Here is a 19,144-nt window from a genome sequence, read left to right as displayed (position 1 = left end):
AGCGAGCAGCATTGGAGTGCCATTGGGAGGAAAGCCTTTGATGTGGTTTGGTCCCCGGAAAGATTGACACCCTACCTGTTTAGACACCTACACCTATTTTCCTACAGGGTATGGATGTCACAGTGGAGCACAGACCTGGGACTGACCATGACACTGTAGAAGTCCTTTCCAGGTTTTTCAATTTAGATGATGGTCTGTTGGGAAATGTTAGTCACATTCTCTTTTGTGGGGATGGGGTGCCGGGGGGGTACTAATTGTAAGAAAGTGCCCTTTTTTGACATGGTCACTGCCATTTTTTTTCTGGTATGTGATGCAGTTTGGACTGAAAGTGCACTTGGTTACTGCTAACGAGTTCCCCAGTGCCAGATCTCTTTCCCTAAAACTCCTCAATTGTCCCCAGTTGGCAATACCTTTGCCACCCTGCAAGTCCCTAGTAACTGGTACCCCTGATACCTAGGGCATGTGTATCCGAGGAAGGGCTGCAGCACATATTGAGCCACCCTCCGGGACCTCTCACCTAGCACATACTCCTTTCCATTGCGGTCTGCTTGTGTTTGGTGCAGCTAAAAGTGAAAACACGGCACACAGCCTGTATGCTATGTCCCCTAAACACTGCATGCAATATGTGTAAGTCACCCCTACTGCATGTCTTACAGCCCCAAGGAAGGGGGCATTATATTACATGTGAGGGATTATCTGCCGGAGCAGATATTCCCCTGCTATGTCCATGTTGATTCTTACACATAGTGAGTGAACAGGGAAGCCGTTTTCAGTAACTGTGCTGGACAGTGGTCAGTACGAGTTCCACAGCTGCATGATGATTTCACTGAAAATAGGGATGTGTGATATCAAACATCTTGTATTGATAAACCCTCACTGATGTCAGTGATGGATTTATCAATACATGCACCCCAAGGGCACCTTAGAGGTACCTCCTGAAATCCTACCATCTCTGTGTGCTGGCTGACTAGTTTCAACTAGCCTGCCACCAACAGACAGCTTTCTGGAACCCCCCATATTACCCCCCCAAAAAAGAATGAGGGCCTTTTCTCACAGGCGGTCAGGAACAAAGCCTGCTCTGGCAGGGGTGTTGGCACACCCCTTCCAACGGATGACCTGCAGATCTGCATTCCAAGGCAGGAGCCTTCAAAGAAGTTCCCTCCCCTTGGTATGCAGAAGGGAGATGCCAACACTCCTGCTCCAGGGCACGTTTGGCACCTGACCAGGCAGGAAAATTAGTAGCCAGGAAGGTGTGTCCGTTCTAACGTCAGTTTCACCCCTAAAGTGGGCTACCTGATGCGGACCTGAATTTTGAAAGAGTGCAATTTTTGTGATTGCAGAACTAAGAAGTCTGAGACAGAGTTATGCCTGTTATGCACATGGAGTGGTCGTATAGGGGGTGTAGTGACCCCAGGGGTAAGTAGCCTAGGGGAGCCCCTGACACCAGGGACACTACAGAGCCGTAAAAGACAAGAACTAAAGACCAAGGAAGACACCTCATTCTCCAGCTGCTGAAATCTCCAAAAGCCCAGTAGGATTGCCAGCCTTCACCCGAACACAAGGAAGTCCCATGAGGTGCCAGAACTTGTTCCCTGCATCTTGCAGGCACTCAAACACTGAAGAGGACTCTGGACCACAAACCCCGATGGCGGCCCGCACCATTGCACTGCGCCCCCTAGCCTGAGTTGAAGTGTGCCAAAGGTGCCAGTGTGGTCCCCATCCTCTCCAGAGACAGTCCATCCTGTGTCTCCCCACTGCGACCTTCACACTGACACCTGCAGTCTCTTTGTTCAGGTCCACTTCAATCGCAACAGCCACTGGTGACAGAACCCATGGGGGCCCCTTGCACCTCTGCAGCCTGCCGCCCCAGACCGAGGAGAAGAGGACTGCTGATGCCCCTACATCCCTGAACATTGCAAGACTTGAACCCTTACTGGTTCAACCAGACTAGGAACCGCCCCCAGCCCTGCCTGCAGTGCCTTTGACTGCACCGATCCCCATTGACTTCAACTGGGAACCTCATGCTGAACTACACCTCTGCACCTGATTGCCCAGCGTCGCCTGCGGTGACCTCTTGGTGTGTTTTAGGACCCTGCCTAAAACTCCTCTTAAGTCTGGAAGATTACTCCTGTAAGTCACTGCGGAGTCCCTGTTTGTCGTATCGTTTTTCCCGCTGTAGGATAACATTGCAGCTTCAGAAAATTGCAGTCAGTTTTTCAAAACAGTAATAATTTCTATTGCAAAACTTACTTACCGGATTGTTTTGATGCTGGTGCCTAAACATATACAAAGATACTTGTTACTTTTGTAGGTTGTTGTGGATCTCCTTCTAGAGTTCTCACTTATTTACTGTGTGCCTATCATAAGTGTTTAACACCCCTCTCTGATGAGCCATAGGCTGCTAGACCACACTACCCCCTAAAAGAGCACTTTGGCATTGCAAGAGCAACCCACTCTCCACTCAGTGTAACTCCTGGACTCTTTGTATGGCATAGCTCCTTTTGGTAGACCATATAAAGAGCGAACTTCCTACACTAGTGGTTCCCACGACGTAAACCCAAAGGTACACCCTAAGCTAGCCAGTGCCCTTTCAAGTTGCTTCCTCACCATCCACTTGTCTGTCCCCCCGCCCTCGGAGATACTATTTGAGAGATGAAACACCCGGACTACCTCCCCCTTATTCTGCCTACTTCCACAACATGCATGCCTATCCTTAGTCATAGTACCTAGGCACAAACCCATTGCTATGCTACTTATTCCCCCCGGTTATTTATCCCCCACCACAAACCTATCTGCAGTTACATTTTGTCCCCCACACAGCACAAGATGTTTCCCTCATCCCAGTAAAATTGATTCATTCTTCCTAAGAGGATTTTCTAGTTACCTATATTCTTTTGGGACATTGGTTCGCAAAGCATATTTTTACAGGCCCCCCCAACTTTAGTTCCAGTGGACCAACGGTGTCCCTATGTGCCCAAGCATCTAAAGGACTGAGCCCCCCCCATCAGTCCTTGCTTATAGCTTATTTGTCACAGGACCGTTTTCTCATAGGATAAGATTACGACACCCAATGCTGAAAAGCACCTCGGCATCCGGACGCCATATTGCCCCCTGTGTTTACCTGTTGGTGCTGCCTTGGACCTTACCCAATATCACCCGAAGTCCTGGAGATCAGTCCTGTAAGGCGTTGCCAAGTACCCGTCTGCAGTAGGTTTCTCTCTTATAGGATAACTTTAGAGCACCCAACTCTGAAAAGCACCCTTGCACCCGGATGCCCTAGAGCTGACCAAGGTGACCTGTTGGTGTTGCCTTTGACCTTGCCCCATACTTACCTTAATGCCAGAAGATTGGCTCTGTAAGTTGCTGCTAAATACCAGTATGCAGTATATGTGCCTTTTCCCATAGTATAATGTTACAGCATTATTCAATACAAGTGTATTTTCTGCATTCTTCAAAACTGCTAACTTAAAAACTGCTTACCCAATAACAAAGTTCTTGTTGTCAAATAAAAATATAAAATTGTTATTTTTCTAAATTGGTCTCAAGTTTCTTAGAGTGGGTCCCATTAATTGACTGTATTCTCAACTAATGCTTAATGCTGCCCTCTGATAGGCCTAAACCTCTTGCCCATATTACCACAAAAAAAGAGCGTTTAGGGTTATTTTTAGCCTCTATCTACCAAAATAGGTCATCTGTACTATCTGCATAGTGTGCGCCTACACAGAGGAATCTGCAGTTAGTGTCCACAAAAAAAATTATGGAAGGTACTTGTTAATTTCTTTTGCCCACTAGGTGCAGAGATTGTGACCTAATTTTTTGCTGTTCTTTTGTAGCATTTTAGCCATCAATGAAGATCCTATGATGCATAAGAAAAGCTTACTTGTCTGAGTTCTCTATTGCGGGAATCTACTTTGATGTAATAAACTATACTTCCACCTCCCTAGTTGTTACTGTGTTGGGTATTCGTAATTACTGTTTTGAAGTCTTTCTTTGTCTCATCTCAAAAAGAATGGAGTGAGGCAAATGCTTTTGCAGAGCATCATTGGTAGTGGGAGCTGCTTCACCCTTAAATGGATAGGAGCCTATTTCTCAGACTACGTCAATGTAAACCTCTCTGACTGTGCTTTCCCTCAATTTTAGACAGGCAGTTTGCACTTTCAACAGTAGATGCTGCAATGGAGTCCTGAGAATTTTTTTTTGACCATGTAAGCATTTGCACTAAAACAGTGGCTTTATGGACTAATTATATGAAGTGTTTCAGGGTCCTTGCACAAAGCATGAATTGTTTTAACGTTTAGAACCACCAGTGAATACCCTACTATGCAGCACTAGCACTACAAGTAAGTAACCGTTTAATTCTTTCTTGCACAATGCTTTATTGTTTCAAATAGTTATTTCCACTGCTCAATTTATTTAATCCCTAACTCAAGAACATATTTGGACATAAGGCAACAAATGCTGTAAGCTTGCTTGAATCCCTCAATTTGCTTTGTTGTTCATAGACCTTTCCGAACTTGGAGTTAGCTTCATAGAGTTAATCTTTTTGATAGAACTCCTTTTAAAAAACTCTGTTCTCATGTTGAAAGCTGAATCTTTACAGGATGATGGTCTCGATTGAAATTAAGACTCTTATTTCCCTGGGACGGATTTCTCTCCAAAAGAACTTTCTCTAACTACTGAATTCTGACCTACCCAAAGACTGTAGTCCAATGTCTTGATCTACTAAAAGCAATCACCCTCAAGAAAATAACTTGATAGAAAGTCCACCTTTCATTTAATTATATTGCATTGTAGTAAATGTGTATAGTGCTTACTTCCCCTTTGTAGGGTGCTAAAGCTGTTACCCTCACAAATAAGAAGCTACAGCTTGTAGGCAGTGTAGTTGCAATGGTTTTTTGTTGTTTTGAGCACAGATTAGGAGTGGTGCTATTGTGGGTGACGACCACCAAGGTGCGGCTATCTTGTTATGGGAAGCACTCCTCATGGTATGCTAAGTGAGTCTGTGAGAGATAAACGGGTAAATAATAACTATAGTGAGGACTAACTAACTTAGCGACAGGTGCAGTGGGATGCTGTCTGCACATCAAAAAGAGGGGTTATTAGACAAGACAGTAATCCACACACTGACCTGCATCAGACAAAGATGCAGTTGAATGATTAGAAGGACACCAAAAGGGCAGGAATGTGAGTTGGTGACAAAAGCACTATCCCTGCACTATTTTATGTAGATATTTTATACTGTCTGCTGCCTCACCACATGAAGGAGGAAGAATGTGAAGGAGTGATCAGGGCTGGTACCCTCACCAGAAACTATGCAAACTTTAAATGGCCCAGATTACACCTGCTTCTACGATGCTGAAGGTAGCTAAAATCTGAGCATGGGTTTAGGTCCCAAGTCCCCTTCAGGCAATAAAAGGCAGACAAGCACCAGTCTGACGAGCTGTAGTGTATTTGTAGCTCTCACACTCACTAGAGGGGCACCCTGCACAAGCAAGGGTGAGAGATGAAACAATTGGCTGGTTGATGCCCTGAGAGCTGTCTGAATGCTTTCTGTTCTGCCCATTGAAGGAGTATGCTGCAGGAAACCATAAAGAGATAATGTACTCATTTTGTCTGAACTCTTCAGGATTTACTCCTAACATCCTGCATAGTATCTTAAGAAAGGTAGCATGAGGAACAGTATCTTCACTCTGAAAAGGCGTGGAATATTAGTCTGAGAATTGGTATTTAGACTCCAAAAATTGATCCTTTGAAGCTCAAGCACTGTCATGAAGTTCCTCCCCTTCCACCCCCACAACCCCTCACCCCACAGTTTCAGCTCCGCTCACAGTTGCATGAGCTGTATTTCACTGAAAATTAAGACTGCATGTTCCTTAATGCCAGAAACGGTCATGAGCTGTCTAAAATGGGACCTGTACTGAGTTGCTGAAGGACTGTTTAGCTTCAGACGTTGGGGAAATAGGTTGTCACCTACTATCAGAATTGACTGAATGGCATCCTTCAACCTTTAAGTCTTCTACTTCACATCTCCACCTGTCAAACTTTGTTTCCTCAGGTTGAGGGTAAATTAGGGATACTCGGTTGTAGGTCTTGATCTTAAAAATGTGTCTTGGGCTCACACCCTTCATGTAATGCTTGGTCCCATCACCATAACCAATTTCTTGTGTTACTCCTGCTTGGGGTTTTGGCTTGCAAAGGCACTGTCCCCAATGTGTAATGGAAGTAGTCATTGTTAGGGGTACAGAACTGTTCATTGCTTATATGGACACTGCCCTGAAGTCCAAGATCAAAGTCTTCTCCAATATTGGATGTTTCATATACCCACATGCTTGAACCATTGCCAGTCACGCTTGGAATCCCAGGTACATTAAAATAGCAGTATACAGTGTAAAATATATAGCATACAGTGTAAAATGGCCAGAAGCCCGAAGCGCTGTATATTTAGTAATACGTCCACCAAAGTCAGCAAACAGCACCCCGGTGCTCGTGTTTTCTGACAACACTGTTACCGTTACGACCCCAGATAGGACTACATGAGTTGATGGATTGTTTTGCAGTTGTAGGGGGGTCTAGAAATCAATGCATGAAAATCTAAATTAATAGCCCTAAATCTCCATTACTCATTGAGGAACAAAATGGGTGTGGATGGGGGGGTCCACATCTCCTGGGGTCCCCAGCTTAATAAAAGTAAAACTACCTTTCAACACAGAACGTCGGCCATCCTGTGAAAGTCCAACGAATAAAGGGAATATTCTTGGATCATATCCCGTTGGTGGGTGTGCCGGCCAGATGGCCTGGTTGAAAAGTACTTATCCCACAAATGTAGCCTAAAGTTTGGAGTAAATCGTGACAAAATCAGTCTGTTAAAGGCCAAGAGCATGTTTATTCACTTCAGAATTGGCATGTTGCCTCTTGATGCACTTAGCAAAATGGTAGAAATACCCAGATATAGTTGAACTCCCCATTCTGTCCTAACACCCTGGAATCAGAAGAACATTTCTTATTCTTCAGCTTCTGGCACAATAGGCCGAGATCAATGTAAATTCTTCCACTATGCTGGTCTTTGTGTATAAGGCAGTGTGTGGAGACTTTATGATTAATAAAACATGACACCGCAGAGCTGATTGTCTTTGCAGCTTCAAGCTCTTAAACTGGGCTTGGCAGTTGAGAGCTAGTCACTTCACTGTGAAGCATTCTCTCGAAATTTACACTAAGATGAAAGTTTACTTAGCTGGATAACATGATATCGGACACTTAGTCCCTTTTTAATTGATGGATGTATGTGCTACCTGGAGAGATAAACATCTGTTGACTTACCTCTGTATGCCATTGCTTTCAGTCATAGTGGACCCTGGCGAGAGGGGTTTGCTGCCAACTGTGGCTGGACACATTTGTGTGTAACATCATATAGCACACAGGAACATGTGGGTTCTCTGCAATTTGTATATAAAAATTACTCATTCCTTCTTTATGCTATACATATATGACCACTGCACTTGTAACTTTACAAATGCCTGGATTCTTTTGTGTTGCACGATTGATGTTTATTGATGAATTGTGATTCATTGTACATTAATGGTTATGTATTGACTAAAAGTATTATTACTTGCCTAGTACGTCCACCTCATTAAACAAGAACCCAAACTTCAGCCAACGAGGTGGAAGCTTAAGCTCTCCTTCTCCCCCTAGAGGCCACCATAGCTCAGATTTCTACTGCACATCATCTGTGAGGGAGTGCCCTGACAGTACTCTCCTCTAACCTCTTAGTGTTACTTTCTTGAAAGGACGTTTTCAAATCTAGGACATATCTTCAGTAATGACGCACTGAGTTATGTATTTATTTTTTGTTTGGGAGGGGGTTGAGAATTGTACAAGATTCTGGGCTAACAAGTCCACCTTACTTGACACCCAACTGTTACCATGGATGACAGACAAGAAATCTCTTTTCAAGGCCTGTACATCTTGTATTCTTAAAGTTTACATTGAATTCCAACGCAGTGTCTGCTTCCACATCTAGGCAGTAGTGCTTCATGGTCATTTGCCAGCTCTTCCAGGTGTCTGCACTGCAGTGGTCCTGGTAGAATGCAATTTCTTCCCTGACGTGAGCGCTTGGCCATGGCATAACAGAAGGAAATACAGGCTGAGAGTTAGTGAACTATCCCTTGCTTTGTTAGGGGATGACCTGCCCATGGCTGTCCAAAATACACTCTGTATATTTTTTTTAATGTATATTCACATTCTTGAACTTATCCCTGGCGCATGCAATCCTCCCTCATCCCCATTCAAGGCTAATCCAGTTTTAATGTCACACTTGTGCTTTGAAATCTGAGCTTTGGTCGACCTCATTGGCTGAAGTTTGGATTCTTTCTAATGAGGTGGACGTGCTACAAAATATACAATGTTTCAGGCTTGTGGACCTTTTAGACGGCATGCTGTAGATTTCCCACATTATATTGTTATATCTGATAGACCTCCAGTGTCACTTTGACTTAGCTTACTTCGTTTTGTTGACTTTTTTGCTGTTTTTCCGCTTGGTGTGTCAGGATGTCACGTTGGAAGGCTGGCTTCAAGCCATGTGCCATCTGATGTTGGTGATGGACCAGCATCTTGTTTGCCTGTGGTGCCTCAAACACAACTACGACCCAGTGTGGTGCTCTGGCTCCCACACCATCAATACCAAAGTTTTGTGTGAATCTTCCCCCTTTGCCAGTCCCAGTGCTCCCACCGCCTTCCCATTTTTTTAAATTTCTGACTCTGATTCAGAGACCAAGGGGCGTCAATGCTGTATCCAGCACCACTGGGTGCCTTGCCTCCCAGGTTTAATGCTGAGCCCATTTCCCATGGGCTAGGACTCTGAGGTATGGGAGGGGGTAACTGAACCCTGAAAAAGTCCAGCCTTATGATCAAGATAAGGACTGGTTTGAGTAACTGGGTGAAGCTAGTGGTCTGGGCAATTCCCCAGATGCTGGCATGCTTTCTTCCTCTACTGTGGCTACAGAGGGGGGAGCGTATTTTGCAGTGGTGTTGCGGAGGTCCTTGACCTTAAGTTGCCCTAATTGTCAGTCAAGAACAATGTCTTGACAGGTGGTTCATCTGGGAGTCTCCCCATCTGAACTGTGCCTCTGATTCAGTGAGCCCCCTTTCAGATATCCTTTTAGGGACCTAGTCCAAGCCCAACATAGGGGCTCCTGTGAATAGAACACATGCCCATCACCACTGCCCCACTACAGGGGACCCAAATTTCCTCACTCAACTCTCCACCCCCGGATGAGTTTGGTGGTCCAGGCTTCCACCTCCTGTGTTTACCCTGGTGTGTTCCCTAACGCTCCACCAGATAGAGAGGTTGGAAACACTCGAAGATGTTTTTTTTCACCAGCCTGTCCGTGAACTGGGAACATTGCGTTGCTTTTGGGCCTCTATTCCCACGATCTATGGGATACTAGGGTTCCACGTTTCATCTGTTTTGGAGCTACGGAAGGGGCTTCCAACCTTGACAATACACACCCAGCCACTGAGCCGCTCACTCTCCACAGCCCCTGTGTGGCTGAGGGCCCGTTATCCACAGGCTTCGTGGATCAGGCAGCCAGAGGTCTGGTCAGTCTACCAACACCTCGCAACCCCCCCTCCCCCAAACCCTACTAATCTGCCATTATTCCATAATGGGTGTCCGGTTGGCAAAATAATTTGCCATTATCTACCCCACAGGCAGGCCATAACATCCGACAGGAGGGTTTTGCAGATAGTCCGAAGGGGCTACTATCCGAGGCTATGATACCAATGTTTCAGCCTCAATCCTGGGTTTCGATGAGAGAGACTGCCATTGCTGGTACCCATGGCCGCCTTTATAGTGCTAGTAACAAATGCATGTTGGCATGTGCGTGGTCTACAGTGGGACCTTAAGTTCCAGTGCCCGCAGCATCAGGGAAATCTCGCCGACATGTTCCATATCTTGGAAAAAACTGCAATAGATCTGCAGTGGCGCCTAACGAACCTCGATAGTCAGCGGCAGATCCCTCTCCCTTCTCCAACCAGATCTGACAGTAATGACAGGTGTCACTCCTGGAATGTGGCAGCCACCTGGGAGAGGTGAAGATCTGAGGACTCTACTCTTTTTGAATTAGGAATCCACATCAACATGCTGGAGTTGAGGCCGATCCGACTAGCATTGAAGGATTTCCTACCTTCCATCCAGGGGAGGCTGGTGCAGGTGTTCAGACAACACCACTGCCTTGTGGTACTGCAACAAGCATTGCCGGGTGGGGTTGTGCCCTGCGTCTCTGGACATGGCTGGAACATCGGGGCATTTCCCTGGCAGTTCGACCCCTGGCGGGTTCTCTTAACACTAGTGTGGGTGAACTCTGTTGCAGTTAATTAGCAGATCACGAATGGAGTCTACATCCACAGGTGGCGTAACATTTTTCAGTGGTGGAGAGGGCCTTGGTTAGACCTGTTAGCTTCCTTCAAGAATGCGCAATGGTAGCAGTTTTGCGTGGTGGACTTTCCAAGGTGGCTCTTGCTCAGCAGCGCTTTTCATCTAGAGTGAAACTTAGGCCTTCTGTACGCCTTTCTACCCATACAACTCCTGCCCAGAGTTCTCAAGCAGAATAAGAACGTGGGCCTAAGTCCTCCTTCTTGCACCGGTTTGAGTACGGAGAGTCTCGTGTCCCAAGCTCCTGAGCATGGCCATCGATCCTCTGATCAGGCTGCCCCTTCAGGAGGGTCTTCTGTTGCAGCAGCGGCATGGGGGGCAGGGGGTTCTCCAACCGAACCTGCTCAGTCTCAGCATTCTTGTGTGATAATTGAGCGGCAGTGTTGACAGCCTTTGACCTTCCTCCTCATATCGTAGTGGACGATCGCAGCCAAGCGTTCCTCCACTAAGATGGTATACACCTGCTGTTGCGAAACAGTTTATGGCCTTGGTGTTCCGACAGAAATGTTGATTCCCCTTTCCGCACCCTTTCTCAGGTTCTTCTCTTTATTCTATCTCTTGCCCAGCAGGGTTATCTTTCCGCTATCTCTGCATTCCTAAAATTGCTTGGTCAACCCTCTTTTAAAATCTCCTATTGCACATAAATTCTTGAAAGGTTTAGTCCACCCTCCCAAATCCCTTCATCACTCCTCAGTGGGACTTGAATCTGGTTCTCATGTTGTTGTGTGATTCCTTTGCGCCACTTCACAACTGTCCCCTGTGGCTGCAAACCATCAAAACGGCTTTCCTTGTGGCTATGACATTGGCCTGACGAGTTAGTGAGCTTCGAGTCCTTATCTAAGCTGCCCTGTTTATCTATTCATCCTGACAGTGGTGCTTAGCACGTGGGCCTTCTTTCTTTCTAAGGTTCACACCTTTTCATGTGGGTCAATCTGTCACCTTACCTACTTTCTTTACTCCTCCTAACCTTTTCAAGGATGAGGAGCGTCTAGACCCCAAATGAGCGTTGTCATTCTACCTTGACCACACACAGGAATTCCAGGTGGACGATCAACTGTTCGTGGGGTATGTTGAAGCTAAAAAAGGGTTGTGCTGTGCAGAAAGGGACCATCTCCAGATGGGCCGTCCTCTGCATTAAAATGTGCTACAAATTGGCCAAGAAGCAACCCTCCCAGGGCTTGCACACTCATAAAACCAGAGCAACAATACAACCACTGCTTTAGCACGTGGAGTTTACCAAACATTACTGCCTGGGCAGTCAGGTCTGTCATAACCGTCAGTTTGCCCGTTCGGTCCTGCAGGACTCCCTGATCGGAAATTGGTCCGCAGACCCACCTCCAGTGATGTTATTGCTTGGGTATCTATTCTAAGGTAAGGAATCTGCAGATAGATGTCTGTGTCAGATGAACAAGTTACTTACCTTTGGTAAATCCTTATCTGTTACACTATATCTAGCTGCAGGTTCCTTAACGACCCACCCATCCTGCTTCACAGACAGATTTCTAAGGACAGGGCTGTATCTCTTTCAGGACCCTAGTTTTCCGCATCAGTGGTAAGTGTTCTTCATGGCTCTGTGCTTCTGGCGTGTAAAGTCGTAAAAAGAAACTGATGCCAGACCTCTCGTTTGTGGCGCCTCTATAGATGCCTAGGATGTCACGTCCGGTGCGGACGACTCACCTGTTGCCGATTGACACCACTTACTGGCATGCAAGTGGAACTGTTCATAAGAATTCTAAGATCAGGAATCTGCAGATAGATATAGTCTCTATCAGATAAGGCATTACCAAAGGTGAGTAACTTGTCCTTTAATGTACCAGGGATTCCCAACCTGACGGAATGATTTAAGCATATAAATATATAAAAGATACCAATATTGAAGAACACAGTAAAGAAATTATTTCTTCCTGCATACTCGTCTAAACATCATGCACGGCAGGATTATTTTGGCAGAATGTGGTCAAAGTGTTGCCCCAGATGCCAATTTGGTTGAGGCAATTGATCATTGTGACGGTTAGGCAAACCATGACTCTTCTAGACCTCATGTCATCATGCATCAAGTTTAGGTTCTACACACAGGAAGAGCTTCACCCTCAAAGACAATATTTACCTGGCAGTGTAGCAGGATGAGTTTCATGTGACTGCCTACATTAAAGCAGCCTTAGGCTGGTGAATTAGATGTTTGGATTAGACTGCAGGCATGTTCTCTAGTTGCAGTAATTGTACATTCATGCTAGAAAGTTTGCATCTCCGACTTAGGCTAGACCATGGGGACTCTGCTCTGACAAGGCGCACATTATGGTCTTTATCTCTGCCACGTTCTGTCTCTGCTTTTCCTGCTCCATGTTGCCTGCCTGCCTGTGCTTTGTTTTGGCTTGTTTTTTCTTTTCAAATTCTGCTTGCCCCACAGTGCCTGTTTGCCTTTGGACGACCACATCTCCCCAAGCACTCTGTCCACTCCTAATATAGAAACAGGCGACCATCTCTGAAATATTTGTAAACCATTTTGCACACACACAGTGGTCACCTTGGAATGTTTTTTTTATGCTTCATGAAAAATACATTCTCATATGGCCAGCCTTGTGCGTGCCTGTACGAAAGGCCAGCTTACAATAAATTTTACTCATAAACTATTGAAAACAAAAATAAGCTTTGACAAAGCCCTGTCACAGGTAAGAAACGTATTGGCTTTTCCTTGCCTATTCTAATTGGGTTCTGAGATCAAATCCTATCATAAATGGGTTTCTGATGGATACACCTACCTGTGGATTCCTCACCTAAAGAATTCTCCCCTCGCGCCAGCTTCGACTGACATTTTCTTCTAGCTCTGCACGTCGACGTCACAATTGCCCGACTCCACGTGACGCGTATGACGTCATCCAGGCAATAAGAAGCCCTCGTCGACGTCAGTTCCCTTTTTTCCGTGCCTTCGAATAACTGTTTTTCTTCGAGGCTAACAGGGAGCTACAGTTGCGCTTCTGTAATTACTGTGTCGCAGCCAAGAAAATCTGGCTTTAAACCTTGTAACCAGTGTGGGGGTCGGATGTCGGTCAGTGACCCCCATGAAAATTGTTTATGGTGCCCTAGTTCTGACCATGAGGTCGAGTCATGCAGTTCGCGCCAACGCATGAACCCTAAGGCACTTAAAGAGAGTCAAAATTATTCCTAGCCCGTTCCAAGAAGAGGAAGGAAAGGCGTCATCGTAGAGAGTCTTCTTCGAAATCTTCAAAGACTAATCGTCGCCATGGGGACTCTCTGCATTGTCACGACTCTCGGCGCCGATCGAGTAGAGGCCGGTCCAGATCTCCGTCAGCTCGGTGCCGTCCGACGTGGGAGATTAGCCCGACCATCACTGCCCTGCTTCCTACGACTCTGGCTTCTCCGACTTCACCCTTGTCGGTGTTTGAAGTCGAGCCTCTTCAGGAACCGGCAGCTTCTCCGGAGCAGGAGATGCCTGGTCCATCATCGGCTTCTTTGCCGGTGCCGACTCCGCAAGCATATCCGGCTTTCCAGTCGCCGGGTACGGATCCTGCTGCATTTTTAAATGCAATATTCAATATCTTTTCAACCATGGTGCCTGGTGGAGAGCATGCGGGTCCGTCAGGCCCTTTGGCTTTTAACTTGGGTGCTCCGGCTCCTTACAAGCCGACACCCTTCATGCCATTTCTGCCTTCTGGAGCTGCTGCGGCACCGTCGCCCAGGAGACCTGTAATGCCTACAGTGTCTGCTACTCCGGCGCCGGTGGATTCTCCACGGATCCAGTCCACAGTTAAGTTGCCTGTGGCGCCGGAGGGTCTTGCGTCGGATGGATCCGAAGAGCTGCGCCGGTGAAGATCTTTGGCGTCGGCCGACGTCTTATCGACGCTGGGCCTCGAATCCAGGCTCCGGTCCAGGAGATTAGCATTACGCCTCCTGGAGGAAGAGGAATATAGCAGACAGCATCTGGAGGCAGGCGAAATCTTGGAGCCTTCAGTTGATTTTCAGGGCTTGGACACAGCAAGTGGCATTGACACTTCCCCTGAATGGGATTTGGCTTCCCCAGGGGAGGATACCGAAGAGGCTGCATGTTTTCATGCGGTAATAAGGAAGGCTGCAGACTTTTTTTTTTGTAGATCTTCCTCTTAAAGCTGCTGAGATGAAAAGAAACCTTTTGACTGAAGTGCTGCATCCGGCTTCAGTAGTGGCGGAGCCTCTCTTGCCCTTCAGTGAGGCTCTTCTGTACCCCATCAAAGATATTTGGAGGAAGCCAGTGACTTCAACACCTGTCAACAGGGCGGTAGCGAGGAGCTATCGTGCGGCTCCAGGTGACCCGGCACTCCTCTCCAAATATCCAATTCCGGAGAGTTTGGTTGTTCAGGCATCGTGCTCCTCCCAGTCAGCCCCTGGTTCGTTCCCCAGGACCCCTGCAGACAGAGAGTCTAAGAAAATGGACCACGCAGTAAAGAAGGCCTTTTCTTCATGCAGTATGGCCTTGAAGTCTACCAATGCAACTTGCATTTTGGGGTGTTACATTCATGCCCTTATGATGAGGCGAAAGGTCATCCTAACTTGCCACAAGAGGTGTTGCATCTGTTAATGGACGCTCAGGCGGCGGCGACCCAGGTGATTCAGTCTGGGTTGGACACCTCAGACTCCGTGGCAAGGGCTATAGGTACATCCATAGTGTCGAGGCGTCAGGCTTGGCTGCGTTCATCAGGCTTCTCCTCGGATGTGCAAGCTACTCTTCTGGACCTGCCTTTTGACGGGGGAAAACTCTTTTGGACAAAAGCAGATTCTGCTCTTGAATGTTTCAAAGAGAGCAGAGCCACAGCGAGGTCATTGGGACTTCAGGCAGCCACTTCCTCTACCTTTAGATCATATAGGAAGTTTAGAGGTTTTGGACGTGGCTCCTCCTTTCATGGCAGGTTCCAGGCGCCACAACAATCTGCAGGTTCCCGGCCTTACAGATCCTTCAGAGGTAGGGGCAGAGTACGTACAAGAGGAGCCACCCAGCAGCACTCTTCCTCAGGAGGGGTGCAGCAGGGAAAGCAGCCTTATTCCTCCACCACTCCCTGTTCACGTGTCTCCGGTAGGGGGGAGACTTGCCCAATTTCTTCCAATGTGGGAGTTTATAACATCAGACTCCTGGGCCATCGACATTGTGAAGCAGGGGTATGGTCTTCCCTTTCGGGAGTTCCCCCCTCCCTTCCCGCCCATCCTTCTGTTCGGAAGACGATCTTCTGTTACTGCAACAGGAGGTGTTATCCCTATTGTCAAAAGGCGCAATGGAGTTGATTCCGGAGCAGGAGAGGGTCAGGGCTGTTATTCAAAATACTTCCTGATCCCCAAAAAAGATTGTCTGTTGAGACCAATCCTGGACCTGAGGATTTTGAATTGGTTCCTCAAGCAGGAAAAGTTCAAAATGCTGACCCTTTCACAGGTTCTTTTGCACTTGAACGAAGGAGATTGGATGGTGTCTGTCGATTTGCAGGATGCGTACTTCCATATTCCAATCCTCAAATCGCACAGGAAGTATCTCCGGTTTGTGGTGGGGTCGCAGCATTATCAGTTTGCGGTCCTCCCGTTGGTCTTACTTCAGCACCTCGAGTCTTCTCAAAGGTGATGGCGGAGGTTGCAGCAGAGCTCAGAAGACGAGGGATAGCGGTGTTTCCCTATCTGGACGATTGGTTGATCAAAGACAAGACTCCAGGGCTCGTGCGGCATCACCTGCAGTTGACAACTCAGTTGTTGTTTGACCTGGGTTTTTCGATCAATGTGCCCAAATCTCACCTGGAGCTCTTGCAATGCCTCCTGTTCATAGGGGCAGTACTGGACACAACATTGAATCGGGCCTTTCTTCCACCCCGCGGGTTCAGGACATTCAGGCATTGATTCCAATTTCGAAATGGAGCAGTAGTTCCAGTCCTCCCTGTGGAATCCTCAGGGTCCTTCGTCTGCTCGGTCTGTTTGCTTCTTGCATACTGCTGGTCACTCATGCACGCTGGCACATGAGGGCTCTTCAGTGGTGCGTGCGCAGGCAGTGGTTTCACCACTTGAGTATTCGATCACGATCTCCAGAGGCACTGCAGGGGATCTTCAGTGGTGGGCTGTGGTCAGCAGCCTGTCGCAAGGAAGGCCATTCTCGCTGCCCTCTGCCAGTGGCCACAGTTGTAACGGATGCTTTCACTCGGGGGGGGGCTCTTCTGGGGGACCTGGAGTCAAAGGCCTTTGATGTGAAACCTCTGTTTCACTGGAGACCAATCTGTTGGAATTGCGGGCAGTACGTCTGGCTCTCAAGGCCTTTCTCCCTTCATTTGCGGTACGTCAGTCCAGGTCTTGACGGACAACACTACAGAGATGTGGTATATAAACAAGCAGAGAGGAGTAGGGTTGTACCTTCTTTGCAGAGAAGCTCTTCGACTCTGGTCCTGGCTTCAGGACCACAAGATTTGCTTGGTAGCAAATCATTTGGCCGGGGTTCTGAATGTACGTGCGGATGTTCTGTTGACGCAGCTCGGTTGACCACGAGTGGAGTCTTCATCCGGATCTGGTTCTTTACATCTTCCAGATGTGGGGGTGTCCGCAGATAGATCTGTTTGCTACTCAGGAGAACGCGCAGTGCCCGTTATTTTGCAGCCTCCAGGATCTGGTGCAAGGAGCTTTGGGGGACGCGTTTCAGATGTCCTGGAAGGGTCAGTTGCTTTACGCGTTTCCTCCCATACCCCTGATTCCTCGAGTTCTGAGGAAGATCCGCCAAGACCTGGCCCAGGTCATCTTGATAGCCCCGGATTGGCCAAGAAGGGTGTGGTACACAGACCTCCTCCAACTCTCTCGATGCCCTCCGCCTCCCTTACAGGGTGGACCTCCTCTCGCAGGGGCAGATTCTACACCCCCACCTCCAGAGTCTGCACCTTCATGTCTGGAGATTGAACGGGGCAATCTGAGTGCTTTTTCCTCTCCTTCCGGAAGTGGTGGATGTTATTTTATCGGCCAGGCGACACTCCACCAAATCGATCTATGCAAGTAGGTGGGCTAGATTTGTACGTTGGTGTGGAGAGAACCGAATTGATCCCTTAAAGGCTCACTTGTCTGATATATTATTATTTTCTCTTTCCTTGGCACAGAAGGGTTGTGCAGTTGCCACAGTTAAGGGCTATTTATCAGCACTGTCGGGTTTCCTGTGCCTCCCAGATCAACCTTCCTTGATAAATCTCCACTTGTTTTGAGGTTCGTTAAGGGTCTCACTAATAGGTTTCAGCCCACACCGTTTATGCCACAGTGGGATCTTAACTTGGTATTGACATTTCTAATGGGATCGCCATTTGTACCAATGCATTCTTGTGCTTTGCGTTTGCTGATATTTAAGACTGTATTTCTGGTAGCCATAACATCGGCCATAAGAGTGAGTGAGTGAGCTTCAGGCTCTTAGGTTAGAGTCTCCATACCTTTCCTTCTTTAGAGACAAAGTGGTGTTAAGGACCAAGGCGGCTATACTCACGAAGGTTGTTACACCCTTTCACTTGGGGCAGACTATTACTCTCTTCCTTTTACCCTCCGCCTCATCCATCCAAGGAGGAAGAGAGGCTCCACCGACTGGATCCACGAAGAGCATTGAGCTTCTTTTTCGACAGGACGAGGGAGTTCAGGCAAGATGATCAGCTCTTCATTGGCTACATGGGGAAGAGGAAAGGTAGAACAGTCCACAAGAGAACGCTATCCAGGTGGGTCATTCTCTGTATCAAGCTTTGTTATTCCTTAGCGAAGAAAGAACCACCTGTGGGGCTTCATGCTCATTCAACCAGAGCTAAGGCTGCTTCTTCGGGTTTAGCTAGAGGTTTTCCTGTGGTTGACATCTGCAAGGCGGCAACTTTGGGCATCCCTCCATACTTTTGACAAACATTATTGTTTGGATTCTGAGGTTAGGAGGGATGGCCATTTTGCTCGCTCGGTGCTGCAGGATTTTTTGGTTTGACCATTCAGGCACCCTCCTCCGGAGGTAGTACTGCTTTGGGACTCTATTCTTTAGGTGAGGAATCCACAGGTAGGCGTATCCATCAGAAGAATAAGTTACTTACCTTCGGTAACGCTTTTTCTGGTGGATACATTAACTACCTGTGGATTCCGCAATGTTCACCTGTTTGCCTCTAAGGCACGTAAAAAATGGTGATAACGGACGTCTGCACGTCGACGAGGGCTTCTTATTGCCTGGATGACATCATACGCGTCGCGTGGAGTCGGGCAATTGTGACGTCATCGACGTGCAGAGCTAGAAGAAAATTTCCGTCTAAGCTGGCGCGAGGGGAGAATTCTTTTGGTGAGGAATCCACAGGTAGTTAATGTATCCAAAGAAAAAGCGTTACCGAAGGTAATTAACTTATTCTTCTGGTTGGCTCAGTGATATATATATCCTCATGAAGATTCTTGTGTTGTGTACATTGTGCGTGCAAACACTTGCTATGGCTTTCAGTCTCATTTTGTCAGTTTCTCTAATTAAAATTTGTTAATTCTCTTTTTGTGACACCTTACTTTGCTTCTACTTTGGCTAGGCACAATGACTGGTGGTGGAGGAAAAATTATGAAAGGAAGAATGGGCTCTTCAGTTATGGTTGAGATTTCGGAAGAACAGGTTTGTGATCAAGTTTTGAATAAGAATCTTTGTGTTCATTTAATATTTCTGTGAAAACGAGATATTGTATGGTGGGTTATTTTTGAGCTTACAACATTTAGCAGTTCTGATAT

At 47.1% G+C, this 19,144-nt stretch overlaps 1 protein-coding gene across 1 annotated transcript in view; it reads left to right on the top strand.

Moving 5' to 3' along the window:
- SMC4 (structural maintenance of chromosomes 4) overlaps positions 1-19,144 on the top strand; it is a 451,201-nt gene that overhangs the window by 189,930 nt on the left and 242,127 nt on the right. The window contains exon 15 of the mRNA XM_069213253.1: positions 18,952-19,031. Within this exon, the coding sequence (XP_069069354.1) occupies positions 18,952-19,031 (80 nt within the window). The remainder of the gene's footprint in view (positions 1-18,951; positions 19,032-19,144) is intronic.

The sequence above is a fragment of the Pleurodeles waltl genome, chromosome 11 (genome assembly GCF_031143425.1).
Source record: "Pleurodeles waltl isolate 20211129_DDA chromosome 11, aPleWal1.hap1.20221129, whole genome shotgun sequence".
In the NCBI taxonomy this organism is placed as follows: Eukaryota; Metazoa; Chordata; class Amphibia; order Caudata; family Salamandridae; genus Pleurodeles; species Pleurodeles waltl.
This window is presented reverse-complemented; position numbering and strand designations above follow the sequence as displayed.